Genomic DNA, 14,514 nt, shown 5'->3' with positions numbered 1-14,514 from the left:
CGAGCTCTTTGAGCCTCTGGGCGAGCTGCAGCACAGCAATCGTTAGGACCCAACCCTGTGCTCAGGTCTACTCGAGGGCAGCACGCAGCGGAGCTGGCGCTGCCCCGGAGCACCCCGTCTCATTCACGCCCCTCAAGCTGCAGGCTCAGCTTCGCAGCTTTCAACCAGGGGAGCCCACGACACTCGGGGAGCTCGGAGGAGCCCCGCGGCAGCTCGGCAGCGAAGCGCAGCCCTGGCAGGCAGCGAGGGGTGCCCCGGGCGCGGCGTACCCAGCGGCTGACACCGCCGGCTATAATTAGCCGCAGCGCAGCCCGGCGGGGCTTCCCCCGGCCGGCGGGAGCCCCGCAGCGGCAGCGGCTCCACACAGGCGCGGAAGCTCCCCCGGGGCAAAACGCGAAGCTGCCTCGGCCGGCCGTCAGCCGTGCAGGGCAGGGGACGGGAGGGGGCCGGGGGCCTTACGGGTCGCGGCCGGCGCCGGCGTCGCGCTCCAGGAGGACGATGTGCCGCGGGTAGTGGGCGCAGATCTCGCCGTGCGCGTTGGGGATCACGCTGTAGCGGTAGTCGCGGCCGAAGAGCTCCAGGCACCGCCGCTCGATCCGCTCCACCTGCGCACAGCCACCGGTCAGCGCCCGCCGCGCCGCCACCGGTACCCGGCCCCCACAGCCCCGACCCCCTCACCTTAGCGGCGGCGCCGCCGCCATCCTTGGCGCGGTACTGCGCCCGGGAGAACTCCAGCAGCAGCTCGGCCAGGGCGCGGTCCCCGGAGCCCGCCGGGGGGCAGCCGCGGGCCGCCGCCATCCCCTCGCCGCTCACCGCCGCCGGCCCATGGCCCCGCCCCGCCCGACCACCGCTTCCGCCCGCCGCAGCAGCCGCTTCCGCCCGCCCGGCCAATCACCGCCGAGCGGGCGCCACGCCCCTTCCTCCCGTGACGTCATCGGGATGCGCCGCCCTCCCGCTCGCTGCGTCCTGGGGGATCTGCTCAGCTTCGGGGCCACCGACCCCCTCCCCGCCTCCGGGGTCCGGACCCCCGGCCCTGCCCTCCCGCGCCGGACGGCCCCCGCTGAGCCCCCGGCGGGTGAGGAGCCGCCTGGCCCTCGGTACGAGCCTGAAGCGGGGCCGGGCTCGGCCAAGGCAGCGCAGGCGTGGGGCGGCCCTCGGGGCCGGGCTGTGCTCCCCAGCACCGGAGCTGCAGCGAGCTGGGGCGCGCCGAGGCTTTGCATAAACCACCTTTAGGCCCGCAGAGAGACGGGGCAAAGGCTGGCCAGGCACTGCGGAGCGGGTCGGGCCGTGGCGCTGTGCAGGCGTGCCCAGGGCGCTGCTCTTCGAAGAGAATCCCGAAGCGGGTGTTAATTAAAGGAGCCCCTCTCGGGGTGTGACCACACACACAAAATCGGTGGCGGCTGCGACGTGAACGGTGGCAGGGGCCCCGCGGCACGGTTGGGAGCGGCCGTGGCTTCTGTGCCCCCGGGGTGGGAGCGGGGACGGTGCCAGCGCCATCGCGCAGGCACGGAGCCAGCTCGTACTGCTTGTACCGGGCCTGGTAGGAACCGCTGCTACACCGCCGGAGGCAGAGGGCAGACGGCTCCTTTGCTCTTGCAGGGGAAGACAGAGGGTTTTTTGTGGTTGTTTTTTTTTCTTTTTTTCATCTGCATATGTCTGATTTGCAAATCAGCTGCGAACTTTGATGAGACTTGGAAGCGAATGAGGCCTCTGGAGCGTTTCATGAAAGCTGAGTTCAGCAACAGCTGCAGCTAACGCGGTGCATCTCCGCTGCCTCGAGAAGAAAACCGGCCCCAGACAGTCCGGCCTCTGCTCGTGTTTTGGGGCCGGCGTGAGGCTGCCGAGGCGGGGGGAGGGTTTTGCAGGGCTCCTGCCGGCGTACACAGACGTGCCTCAGGCCGACAACCCGCGGCGCCCGACCGGGCACACCCGTGCACCCCGGCCCCGGGCCGCCGGGGCTCGCCAGAGGTGCTGGGCCGGGCCCTGCTGCGCCCGGTGCTTGCGCAGCCCACGCGGGCGGCAACTTACTCGTTCCAACCCTTCCCAGCGGGTGGGGAAGGCCTGCTGCCCGCCGCGGGGGCTCCTCCGCCGACCCGCAGGTCTCCCCCGGGGTCGTGGAGGGGCCGGGAGGATGAACGCCCTCCCCGCGGGTACGCGTGTATCTGCTGGCATTAACCGGGGCGGCCTCGGGGGCCCGGGGCCCTGCGCGGCACGGCGGGGCTGAGCACCCGCCACCGGGCGAGGACGGGCCCAGGCAGCAGCCCCGGCGGGCCCGGGTACCGGAGCGGGCCCGCCGCCGCCTCGGCCCCACCTCACCGACCCGCTCCGAACCTTGCCGAGGCGGCCCGAACCTCGCCGAGCCGCCGTGAGGCGAGCCGAACGCTGCCGAGCGCGTTCCGAACCTCGCCGAGCCGCCAGGGAGCGGGCCGAACCCCGCCGAGCCTCGCTCCGAGCGTCGCCGAGCCCGTCGCGAGGCGAGCCGAACCCGGCCGAGCCCTCGGCGGGCGGAGCCGAAGGCGGCCGAAGCCGTCCGATCCCCGCGGGGCGCGCGCGGCGGGCTGGGCTCGGCTCGGCTCCGCAGTGGCGGGGGGCGCGCGCCCGCGCGCGCGGCGGGGGCGCGCGCGGGGCGCAGAGGCGGCAGCCAAGATGGCGGCGCGGGTGGCGCAGGGGCCGGCAGCCCGCGGGCGCGCCTAGGCCGCGGCCCCCCCCACCGCCCCCCAGCCCGGGCGGGCTCCCCGCCGTCGCGGCCCCCCCCCGCCCCCGTCCCCTCCGGCAGCCGGCAGGATGCTGCCCTCGCAGGAAGCCTCCAAGCTCTACCATGACAACTACGTGCGGAACTCGCGCGCCATCGGCGTGCTCTGGGCCATCTTCACCATCTGCTTCGCCATCATCAACGTGGTGGTCTTCATCCAGCCCTACTGGGTGGGCGACAGTGTCAACACGCCCAAGCCTGGTTACTTCGGGCTGTTCCACTACTGCGTGGGCAGCGGGCTGGCGGGCCGGGAGCTGTCGTGCCGCGGCTCCTTCACCGACTTCAGCACCATCCCCTCGGGCGCCTTCCAGGCGGCGGCCTTCTTCGTGCTGCTCTCCATGGTGCTGACGCTGGGCTGCATCACCTGCTTCGCCCTCTTCTTCTTCTGCAACACCGCCACCGTCTACAAGATCTGCGCCTGGATGCAGCTGCTGGCAGGTACCCACCGGCACCGGCCTCCGACGGGCACCGGCCCCCGACCGGCCTTCTCTGCACTTCGGGGCGGGTGATGGGTGTGGGGGTTGCGGGGTTCGCTGAGACGGCAATGCCAAGCGCGGGCAGCGGGCGCTGGCAGCCGGGGAGCCCCGGGCATGGGTAGCAGGGCCCCTGGCCACAGGGAACGCTGAGGCTGCTCAAGGAAGCTGGGCTGGGTCCAAGCACTGTGGGGTTGTGGTTCCAGGAACCAGCCCAGGGCTTCCTGGGACACCCAGGCCAGGCACTAGCACTGACAGAATACCAGGAGCGGGCACCAGCTTGGAGCACTGGCACCCAGGGCTCCCCAGGCACTGGTATCAGGGCCCCTGGCCACAAGGAACACCAGAGTTGCCCGAGAAAGCTGGGCTGGGTACAGGTACTGTGGATCTGTAGACCATCCCAGCCAGCAACTGGCCCCACGGCACCCCAGGGCTTCCTGGGACACCCAGGCCAGGCACTGGCACTGCCAGAGCACCAGGAACAGGTGCCGGCTGTAGGCACTGGCACCCGCGGCTCCCTGGGCAGAGGTTGGCCTCAGGGAACACTGGGGTTGCTCAAGGAAGCCGGGCAGGGTACAAGCACTGCAGGGCCACAGGGCATCCCAGGCAAGAACTGTCCCCAGGACACTCCAGGGCTTCCTGGGACAGCCAAGCCAGGCACTAGCACTGACAGAGCACCAGAAATAGGCACCTGTTTTGGACACGGGCACCTGGGGCTCCCCAGGCAAGATCTGACCCCAGGGAACCACAGGGCTCCCTGGGACACAGTGGGAAAGCTGGATCAGGGACCCACCTCAGGGGACCCCAGAACAGGCACTAGACCTGGCGCAGCTGGACAGCCTGGAGCACCCCAGGACAGCTGGGGGAGGCACTGGCCTTGGAGCACCCCAGAACACTCTGGGCCAGGGACCAGCCTCAGGGCACCCCAGTCAGGGACCAGCTTTGGGACTCCCTACAACAAGCACTGTCCCACAGAGTCAAGGACCAGCTGCAAGGATGCCCTAGGACAACCTGGACCTGGTACCAGCCCCCTGGGGACCCAGACCCCCGGGGCAGCCCACATCAGGGACCAGTCTCCCTGTCTACCCATCCCCAAGGGCATCCCTGAGCAAGCCCGCCCCCAGGGGATACCCACTTAGGGGAACCCCCAGCCCCTGAAGGGACCCTGTCACTGGCAGGAGCCCATGCATGGACCCCCCCAGCCCAGTAAAAGCACCTGTGCACAGACAGACCCTCCGGCTCCCCCTTAAAGAGATGTTGTGCCCAGCCCCCTCCCTCCTGCCAGCATCATGAGAGGGCTGTGAGGACAGACCTTCCCCAGCTCTCCGCATAAAAAGATCCCAAGTACAGCACTTTGCACAGAGGGACACCATACATTTACCTTGATGTCTCCTCAGAAGTGACCAGAGGCTCAAGTCCAGTCATTCCCCCCAAAAGTGGCCTTGTCTATAGATCCTCCTTAGCTCCCTCCACAAAAGAAACCCCACCACAGCAGTATCCCAACACCCTCATAGACTCACTCCTCAAAGGGACATGGTGCAATAACCCAAACTTTTCCCCAGAAGGGAACCTGATGCATATATTGATAAGGATCCCAAGTATCCCCTTGTGCGCAGACCTCCAAACTGTCCTCACAGAGGGTCTGGCCTTCTGGGAGAAAGACCCTGAGAAGATGTGCTGAGCTTCCCCCCATAGCGGGACCCTTCACTTCCTTCTCTCTCCAGTTTTACCACATGTGGAAAGACATTGTGTTACTCCCCACTGCATACAAAGTGTGAATAGACCCAGAGCTTCCACCAGAAGCACCCAGAGCCCCCCATATTCTTAATGAAAGGACCCCAGGCTGTCCTCCCTGGGAGAAGGGCCCCAGTCATTGATATGGGAGGATACAGCCCCCCTGTGCTAGGGGCTTGCAGCTAGCCCGGCTCTCTTCCCTGCAGCTGGCTTGGGCTGGAAAGCCTGACCTCTCCTCACCCAGATCAGGACCATAGCCAGACCTGAAGCTGCCTTGGCTTATCAGGAAATTCCTTCATCTTTAATTTTCCCTGTCCCAAAGATTTACCGGTTTAAGGCAAGCTCAGAGCCCAAATCCTACCAATAGTCAGCAGCTTAATCAAGTGGCTTGGAACACCCGGCCGGTGCTGCTGCTGCGTAGGGAGCTGCGTGGCGGAGGGCACTGCACCAAAGGCAGCCCTGGGCTTCCTCCCCGATGCCTCCTGTCCTGCCCTGGCTCAGGCTTGGGTGCCCACAGCAGCACCCTGCTGCTGTCACCTCTAGGTGCCCCTTGCCCTGCCCTGGGGCTTGTCCCTGCTCACACTTTGCACCTTGCGGCTCCACTTGCGCTGCTCACAACTGCACTTGTGAGAACCTGGAGTGTGTGGCTTGCTAGGGCCATGGGCTGGCTCTCCTGGCCCCAGCTGGCCAGGCTTGGCTCGGAGCTCTCCCAAAGCAGCACAGCCACACGGCCTTTCTGTGTCAGGGGAAGTCCAAGGCAGCATTAGCAGAGACTGGCCATCCACCCTGCCCTGAGACAGGGGAGTACGAGAGAGCTTCTGTCCTGCAGGAGAGGCTGGTATCACAATCAGGGAGGGCCAGGATACAGAGGTGATGGGGTGGTGTGTTCTGGCAAGAGCAAGCCTCATCTGGGGGGCGGCCAGGCAGGGCTGAACTTCCCTGGGCATGTCAGAGGCAGCTGCAGGTGGAGGTATTACCTTAAACATGGAAAAGTAGCTGCCATGACCCATGGAGAGGACACCGTGGGCCAAATCCCATGGGTAGGCCAGGGATGTGGCCCAACACAGGCTCCGGCACAGCGTGATGGCAAGCTTTGGAGATTCACCTGCCTGGGAGGTCGGAGGGTCATGCCAGAGCAGAGGGCTTGGAGGGGCAGAGAAGGGAAAGGCATTCCTCCTGCCTCGGTGAGGTTTTAGTGGAAGGAGGACTTGCACCACTATGGCAGAAGCAACAGGGAGGCCCAAAGTTTCATGGTCTCACTGGTGAAAACCAGGTAAACAAGGTGAAAGGCAGAAACATGAGGCAGAGGTGGGTTCACCCCGTCCCTATGGGATGGCCAGTGTAGAATACAGGGCTGCTGAGCGAGGGCACGAATGGGCTCTTCAGAGGAGTAAAATCAAGAGCAGGAAGGTGGGCGAGGAGGAGAGGAGAAGAATCAGGAATTCAGTATCTCTTTCAGAAAAAAAAAGTTTAAATTGTCAATGTCTAATTAGTGGACGACAATCAAGGAAGGGTTTAATTAGAGCTTCACAGAACGCTCCAGCTCAAAAGCCACTGCCCCCCTAGGAGGAAACTGGATCTAATTAAGAAGAAAGACTCTGCTTTATCGCAAATGGAAACGTAGCCATCTGCCCTGTTCAAAATCCCAGTAAAGCAAAACTGGAGATTTTGCTAAATCCTTCTGTTACGAAACCAGAAATGGGCCTTTAACATGAGCACGTCAACAACTGTATGACTGAAAGCACCCTGATGCCACCCCAGTCCTCAAAATTAGCAGAGGAGCTCCTTCAGAAAGTCCCACGGGATGATGCTTACTTGAAGAGAAATGGGCTGTGTGGGTGATCCCTCTTGTCCACCCTCCATGGAAGGCAGGTACAGGAGCGAGATGAAGGCAGCTGGGCTGATTTTGTGGATGCCTCTGTTCCAGCGACCACATAGCAGGCACCTGCTGGAGACCAGAGCACAGGAATACACCAGCACCACCAGCACGCACTGAGAAGGCTGCCCAGGAGCATGAACATTTCCTCTGATTCCCTAATTCTCTGCTGTAACGCAAGACGCAGTCACCCTGTGAGTTAACTCCAAGCTTTGAACAAAGTTGTCCTGGTGTCCGGCACTGCTGCCGGAGCAAGAGACCCCAGCCACCTCTGCATGGCATTGCACCCACATGCCTCCCGTGCGGACAGTCACTCCAAGTGGGTCCAGGGCTCTGCTTTCAGGGGACTTCAATTTTGTACTTACAGTCTACTGAGGGTCAAAAGAGGCAGCCAGCTGAGCACACAGTCCTTCTTGCATGGAGGATGTGACTGGCCACGTTTGGAGGTGTTTCCTTGCGCTTCAAGCACGGCAGTCAGTGTGGTGAGACCTTCCAGCTCCCTTAGGCCAGGCACAAGCACGACACATGGGGTGCCTTTCCACCCAGGGCCACGTCATTGGCCATGGGGCTGGGATTTGTCTTTATCAGTGGTACTTTGGAGCTAATTATGCTGTGTCCAGGCACCTTTCCCGATGGAGGATGTGATAATACATACCCATCTCAGCCCTTTTCTCCTTTGGGAGACTCCCTTGGGAGCTATGCTCACCTCTCGGATGGGCCCTTCCTACCCACCAGCACATGAACTGGGAGCAGAGGCAGAGCCTTGATCAGCGGCTTCACCTTCTGCACCTGAGCTGCATTTACCACCATCCGAGTTGGGACCCCTCACACAGCACAGCTGCCCGGCATCGCCTTGGCATGGCCTTGGAGAGGAGTAGTTAGGAAGCCCGTTGCCAGCTGCTGGGCTGAGCATGGCTGAGCTGCGTGGTGTGGTGGGGCGGCTGCAGCCTTAAGGGAGAGCAGGGTCTGGCCCGAGCGAATGCCGCAGCCCTGAAATGCTCCCTGGTGCTGGCAGTGATGCAGTGGCTCTGCTGAGCCACATCAGGATGGGCTTGTCTTCCCAACTGGGACTTGCTGGAGAGCTGGGTCCTCTCAGAGAGAGTTTGAGGTTTCAAAAAATTGTTTTCATGGATATAAAAGTCATTCATTTAAATTCTTAATGAAAAAATGAGAGGCACATACCACTGCTCCAAATCAGCTAGGAGCGTAACTGGGACAGCTGCAGGGAATGAGGATGAAGCCCTTTCTCTGCCCAAGGGAGAAATATTGCCAATATATGATCTTCCAGGCGAACTGTTTCCACCTGCTGACCTTGCTGCAAAAAGAAGACATGACTGCAAAAAAACCTTTGCATTTGCTGAATTACCAGCTTCTGGCCCCAAATAAAGGTTTCCTGGAGATTTCCCCTCTCCTTCCCCTGCCACTCCTGTCATGTAGCAGGGACAGGAGCAGCGACGCAGCACAGACCTCACGTCCGTCCAGCGCCTTGTGCTCTGCAGCAGCCAGCCTTGGGCTTTGGAAGGCAAAGGCTTCCCGTAGTGGCTGTTAATGTGCCTGTGGACCCGCAGGGAGCGGCTGAGCCAGCAGTTTCGGAGCTGCTCGTGTCCTGGAGCTTACATCCCTTAACTGTTGTTCCAGAGAAAGTAACTGTCAGTTCTGATTCATACAAACTCGTAACTCTATTCTGAATCCCGCTGATTTTTTGGCTCAGAAACAGCCTGTGGAGCAAAATGCCGTAAGGGAGCTCCTGTCTGTGTAAATGGCCGGTGCTTGCCGTCCTGAGCATGCTGCCTTTAATTTTCATTTATTTCTGAGGGATTTCTATTTTTAGGGGGGGTGGGGGCCTGTGTTTATTCCCTTTCCTTTCAGCACTCAGCTCTCAGGAGGTTTCCTAGTGAGAAGCAGCCACTGCAGACCCCAAAGGCACCTCAGAAGCCCCTGTTTCTCAGGGGGCTCAGGGCGGGTGTGCAGTGCCTGGGGGCACCGTGTTAGGGATCCCCAGGGGGACCCCCAATGTGCCATCAGCATCTCGGTGAGCAGCCGTGGGCACAGTGGAGGATACGGCACATAGAGCTTCCTCCCCTTCAGCACAAGGTAGATAAGAGGGGCCAGGAGGGGTCACCGAAATACCCCGGGCAGAGAGGCGTGTCTGCGGTGAAGGTGGGAATGATGTGCAGGAGGGCAGGGGACAGCCGGCTCACTGAACCCAAGGGAGGGTGAGCCACTGCCCATGGGGCCAGACACCTGGCTGTCCCCAAGCCAGGTTTAACGAGCCCCTTTGGGACCCAGCAGTGGCTGGTTTTCCCCCGATTATCCCCACATTTTTCCATTTTCAGCTGCCGGGCATGTCCTTAACCCCTTCCACCTGTAGCAGGCGAGAGCAGTAAAAGCCAGTCTTCACCCAAACCTGCAGACTAAACTAGACAGCAAAATTGATTAAAAAATCAGATTTGAATCCTGCAGGCACAACTGCATGGGACTGGGGCGGCACTGGGATAACCCTGGTACTCAACAAACACACGGATTACTCAGACGGTCCAAATTAGCTAAATACACCTTCTACCGGGGGATGTTACCCTGCCAGGAGGAGCCACCTCATCTCTGCTAAAATCTCGCTCCAGTGTTGTAGCCTGAGTCATAACATTGAATTCCCTTCAATTAATTTCTTTTGTGAGGCTATCAAAAGCCCTTGAGATACCCATTTCACTTCTAGGGGACCCTGACAAGGGAGCACCGAGGAGTGGGAAGCCATGAACCAGCTGCAAAACCAAGCTGAGAAATGCTGGTTTCCCCGGGGCCAGAGCCCCAGCTCCAGCAGGATCCTGTGGGAAGTCCTGCAAACTGCAGCTGGTTTGTCCTCCTTCCGCATACATCCTGCCTGGGTGATCACCAAAATGCCGTCTCAAAGCCATCTGTCCAACTGGGAAAACTCTGGAAAAGGGAGTTGGAACCCAGGGCCTGGGGGGCGGATGGCAGCTCTGGGGTGTGACAAAGCGTCCGGCTGTCCCCCACCGGCAGTGGGGACTGGCACCACACCCTCAGAAGAGTGGGAATTAAAAACAAAATGGATGGGAGCTGTGTTGTTTTTTTTTTTTCTTGTTAATAGCGGCTCTTGTAGGAATCATCACTTCATGTTTTTCATGTGGTTGCAAGGCGTAGAAATAGACTGTTTTAAACAAAACCCAATGTTTTTCTGCAGGTCTGCAAGGGACCTCGGGGCTTTTGGATGCAGGTGCTGGCAGAATGGTGCTGCGGGCAGAGGGACGGGCAGGCAGAGCCCCATCCTCGCACCCCTCAGACCTGCTGCGAGGGGCTTGTTGAAAAGGGCAGGGCCGAGGCTTGTTGACCGCGTGAGGATCCCCTCCTTGGTCTTGCCCTGTGCTTCAGTGTTGCTCCTTGCTGCAGGCACGGGAAGGTGTTTCCAGGACATCGGGCGGCCTGGGGACACGCGGAAAAGGGAATTGCTTGTGACAGAGCAGAGGACTCGGCTTGCTTCTGGGAAGACGTAGGACAGACGGGAAGAGGAGAGCGCTGCGCTGCTCTTTGCTGGGCGAGGACCTGCCTTCGGTGGCACGGCCCTGCCACGGCCACTTCCTGGGGAGCTGCGCAGCAGCGAGGGGCTCATGGGATGAGGCCGGTTGCCCTCGGGCAGAGGCGTTTGGGTACATGCGGTGGCTCAGGAGCGCTCCTTTGCCCTGGTAGTAAATTTGTAGTTTAATTCTCTCTGACAAATAGGGGCTGTGAGATCTTGGGCAGACTTCCTGGAGCTGCTCCACGGGCCAGGGCACAGGCTCCCCTTGTCCTGGTGCCAGCGCAGGGCGGGCACACGGGGAGAGGAGGAACCAGGGCAGGCAGATGCAGGCTAGAGCCAGCACCGGTGGTCCTGGCAGTGGCCATCGCTGCCTGTCCCCCATGGCTGTGTTGTAACAACCTGCTGCACCGGTGGCTCATGTGCAGTGTGTTTTTCCCATACCTTTTTGAGCTGCTCTCTGCTTTTGCCTTAAACCCTATCTCTGATGTCCTCCACGAGTGCCGTAGCCCTCCGGCACATTAATCCACAGCCTCCTGCGTCACCGTCCCATCCTGCAATGTTTGGGACCTGCCAACATCCTGGAGGACCTTCACCCGTGCAGCTGTGGTGTTTGCAGAGTGGTGAGCTCTTGGCGAGCTCCTGCTTTACCTGGGCAGCTGGATCCACCTGGAACCCAAATAAATGCTCAGAAATGCAGAGGAAATACCGATGCTTGCAGAGTCCAGGGAAAGACCCAGGGGCTGCTGTTCTGCTCCTGCAAAGGACTGACTGAGGGCCGTGCACAAAAGCCGGGAGCCCGCCTGAGCCCCTGCTGGTGCAGGTAAAATTGGTACCTGATTTTTACTTTTTATGTAAATTTGCCTTTTCCTACAGCCCTGTTCTCTTCAGGGCTGAGAGGGGCTGTCGCTGAGGGCTCCTCCCCACCTAGGCAGCTGGAGCACTTGCCTTGCCGCTTGCTGTTCTTTCCTCTGGCCTCACATGCTCTTTTCTCCTCCTCACCAATTTCGGCAGAGCCATTACAGTCATGCCCATTTCCAGGCTGGGTCGTGTCAGCCTGACCAGCACTGCAGGGGCAAAACCACCCCCTCACAACGGGTGGCCACGGAGCATCTTGGCATTTTTTGCAGCTGCACTGCACCAATAATTCAGTGGGGTCCTAGAATCCTCTTGGTGTCTCTGCTTTTCCAAGGAGAGTCCTCGGCACAGGTCTGCTGATTCTGCTGCTCCTCCTGCCTTTAATTCAGGCGCTCGGCTGAATTAAATGGCATCTAGCTCAAAGGTGCCAGGTTAGCAGGCAGGCCAGGTTGCTGCTCACCATTTACCCTGCAGCACACAGCATCAGTGCTGATTATATGGTTCCTTCCAGAGGGGATGGTTTTGGGTTGGTCTGGTCCCAGTGGACAGGGAGCTCCCCCAGACGCAGCCGTGCTTGGCTGGGAGTCCTGCTGGAGATGCCGGCTTGCTGGCTCCTCGCACGTGCACCGCGCTCTGCAGCCATGCCGTGCTGGGGTGGCACCGGGGCTGTGTACGGTGCTAAATCAGCTTGCAGAGCTCGCCTATATCTGCAAAGACGCTTTTACCAGCAGGTTGTAATGTGGATGGAGGAGGCAGACACCGGGCAGCACCTGGTGGGTGGTATTATGTGCCGGTGTGCAGGCTGCCGAGGGCGACTCGCCTCAGCATCCCTGCCCTGTCCCAGGGAGAGTGGTTGGCGCAGCTCATCGGGATGCACGGGCCATGCCAATTCCCGGTGCAATGCCCTGTGCCAGCCCTGTGCTCACTTCCCCCACTCCTGGGACTTCCCTTCCCTACTAAGAGCAATTAAAAGCACGCATCAGCACCCTGAGGCCCAGCAGGGTGTTCGGTCCCTCCAGCAATAAGGGACGGGAGGCACTTTGTCACTCACATGGGCACAAGCCTCTCAGTTCCTTCCTAACCCAGGACAAAAATACTCACAGCACACCCCAGCTTCTCTACACCATCGTTAATATTTTTAGCCTTCACAGCTGATACAGGGTGAGGAGCTTTTGTACTGGCTGTAGTTCGAAAAAGCGTTGCCTCCTTGCCTTGACAGTCACAGGCTTTGTCTTGGCATTTCCCTTCCCGTTCATCCTGGTGCTCGTTGATGTCTCCCTGCTCGGCACGGAGCGTGCGGGACAGAGGCGTGCTGAGCAAGCGAGCCCCCCGAGAGCGGTGCTTGCAGGGCTGCGAGGTGGTCGGATGTGGCTGCTCCCGGGGACGACGACCCTCTTGGCAGGCAGCAGCCCTGCCCGCAGCGCACCGGTAGCTCCTGCCCACGCGCAGGGAGCCTGTGGTGATGAGAAAAGCCCGTGGTGAACCACTGATCCTGTGGCTGACGCTCAAAGAAACTGAGCGTCAAAGAAAATGGGTATCCCCATTTGTGCGTGGGCCAGGTTTGGGGCAGCCACGTGCAAACGCAGTCCCTGGGGCTGCCAGGGCAGTGGGGGCTGTCACCTGCCGCGCTGCCTGGCTGCGGTGGGGGCCAAGGTGGGCTCCCAGCTGGGCACGGGCTGCACTCCTGCGCTGACCGGGGGGCTCAGCGCCCAGCACTGCTGCCCCTGTGTCCCCTCTGATGCTTCCCCGTCCTCTCCCCCTGCAGCGCTCTGCCTGGTGCTGGGCTGCATGATCTTTCCTGACGGCTGGGATGCAGAGACCATACGGGACATGTGTGGGGAGAAGACAGGGAAGTACTCCCTGGGCGACTGCTCCGTGCGCTGGGCTTACATCCTGGCAATCATCGGCATCCTCAATGCCCTCATCCTCTCCTTCCTGGCCTTCGTCCTCGGCAACCGGCAGAACGACCTGCTGCACGAGGAGCTCAAGACAGAGAGCAAAGGTGAGCGCTGCGCTGCCAGGGGTCCCGGGGCCCCACGCCATGACCCTGGAGGGGATCCTGGGTGGCAACAGCCCGGGGGCTCGGCTCCTCCGGCAGCCTGCAGCCGGGCGAGGATCCTGCGGGATTAACTGCCACCTGCAAAGTGAGGCAGGCCGGGCAGGGTGGGAGCAGGCTGCCGAGCCCCTGCCCTGCCTGACGCCCTCTCTTCTGTTTCCACAGATTTTGTCGGCACTGCGGTAAGTCCTGAGTGTCGCCGTCCCACCCCCTAGCCCTGGCCACGCAGTGTGTCTGGCTGTGACCGTGCTGGGTGGCCCCGCATGGGACAGGGGGGACCCTGGCTGTGCGGGGCGGTGGGGCTGGGGGCAGCGGGGAAGGGAGGCAGCAGGGACAGCGGGGATGGGGACAGGCATGTGCATGGCACATGCTGGTGGCACGACGGTGGAGCCAGGCCTGCCCGACCCGCTGTGCTCTCCCCGCAGAGGATATAAGGCTGAGCGCCCGCAGCAGGACCCTCTTCCCGCGGCCGGCAGCCTGGGTGCTCCCTCCCCGTCCTGCCCTTCGTCTGCTGCCAGCGGCCACGCAGCGTCCCGCGCCGCCCCCCGGGCCCCGCCGCCCGCACCGGGGACATGCCGGCCGCCCGCCGCGTCCACAGCCACCTCCATGTCCACGCCGGCACCGCCATCCCACGCACCCCGCCAGCTCCGCACCCCCCACCGCCCGTGGGCTGCCGCTGCGGGAGGACGCCCCAAACCCGCTTCATTCGAGAACAGCGTCCAACTGCGGTTTTGTTTCGAGGAAAAAACAGTCTCAGAGTTTTTAACAGATTTCTACATCCCCAGGACTCCTGACCTGCCGCCTCCCACCCGAACGCGCGCCCAGTGACACCCCGTGCTGGCTGCTCGGGGCCCCGGCCCCTTCCCCGCTCCCGTTTTGTACAGCTCCGAGATCCTGTCTCCACAGCCGGGGGACCCGGCAGCCAGGATGGGGCCCAATCCCTACTTTTACGTGTAAATTCATATTCTCTAAACAGGGTAAAGTGACTTGAGCCCCCTCGCCCCCCGCCCTGGGAGCCCGGCCCCAGGATGTGGTGTTACCTGGTGCGTGGCCGGGGCCACAGGCTGCCGCCTGCTCCCCCCCAGCACGGGGACCACAGGGGCCTCGCTGCTGCCGGCCGCTGGGACACCCGACTCGCGCCGCTGCTGAATGTAAGCCCTGGTAAGTGGGAGCAGCTGAACATGCAAAACCCCCTGGGTGGGTGCAGGAGGACCCCCCTGCCAGCCCCTTCCCCGA

The 14,514-nt window shown here is 61.9% G+C and overlaps 2 protein-coding genes across 2 annotated transcripts in view; one reads left to right on the top strand and one right to left on the bottom strand.

Moving 5' to 3' along the window:
* Window positions 1-798, bottom strand: part of MTMR14 (myotubularin related protein 14) — a 33,088-nt gene extending 32,290 nt beyond the window's left edge. The window contains exons 1-2 of the mRNA XM_075714688.1: window positions 679-798; window positions 460-605 (exon numbers count right to left, since the gene is read on the bottom strand). Of these exons, the coding sequence (XP_075570803.1) occupies window positions 460-605; window positions 679-798 (266 nt within the window). The remainder of the gene's footprint in view (window positions 1-459; window positions 606-678) is intronic.
* Window positions 799-2,784: 1,986 nt separating this feature from the next.
* On the top strand, window positions 2,785-14,269 carry LHFPL4 (LHFPL tetraspan subfamily member 4). Its single transcript, XM_075714601.1, has 4 exons — window positions 2,785-3,190; window positions 12,988-13,224; window positions 13,444-13,460; window positions 14,255-14,269. Exons 1-4 carry the CDS (start codon window positions 2,785-2,787, stop codon window positions 14,267-14,269), a joined length of 675 nt encoding a protein of 224 aa, XP_075570716.1.
* The last annotated feature ends 245 nt before the right edge of the window (window positions 14,270-14,514 follow it).

The sequence above is a fragment of the Pelecanus crispus genome, chromosome 7, assembly GCF_030463565.1.
Source record: "Pelecanus crispus isolate bPelCri1 chromosome 7, bPelCri1.pri, whole genome shotgun sequence".
Taxonomy (NCBI): domain Eukaryota; kingdom Metazoa; phylum Chordata; class Aves; order Pelecaniformes; family Pelecanidae; genus Pelecanus; species Pelecanus crispus.
This window is presented reverse-complemented; position numbering and strand designations above follow the sequence as displayed.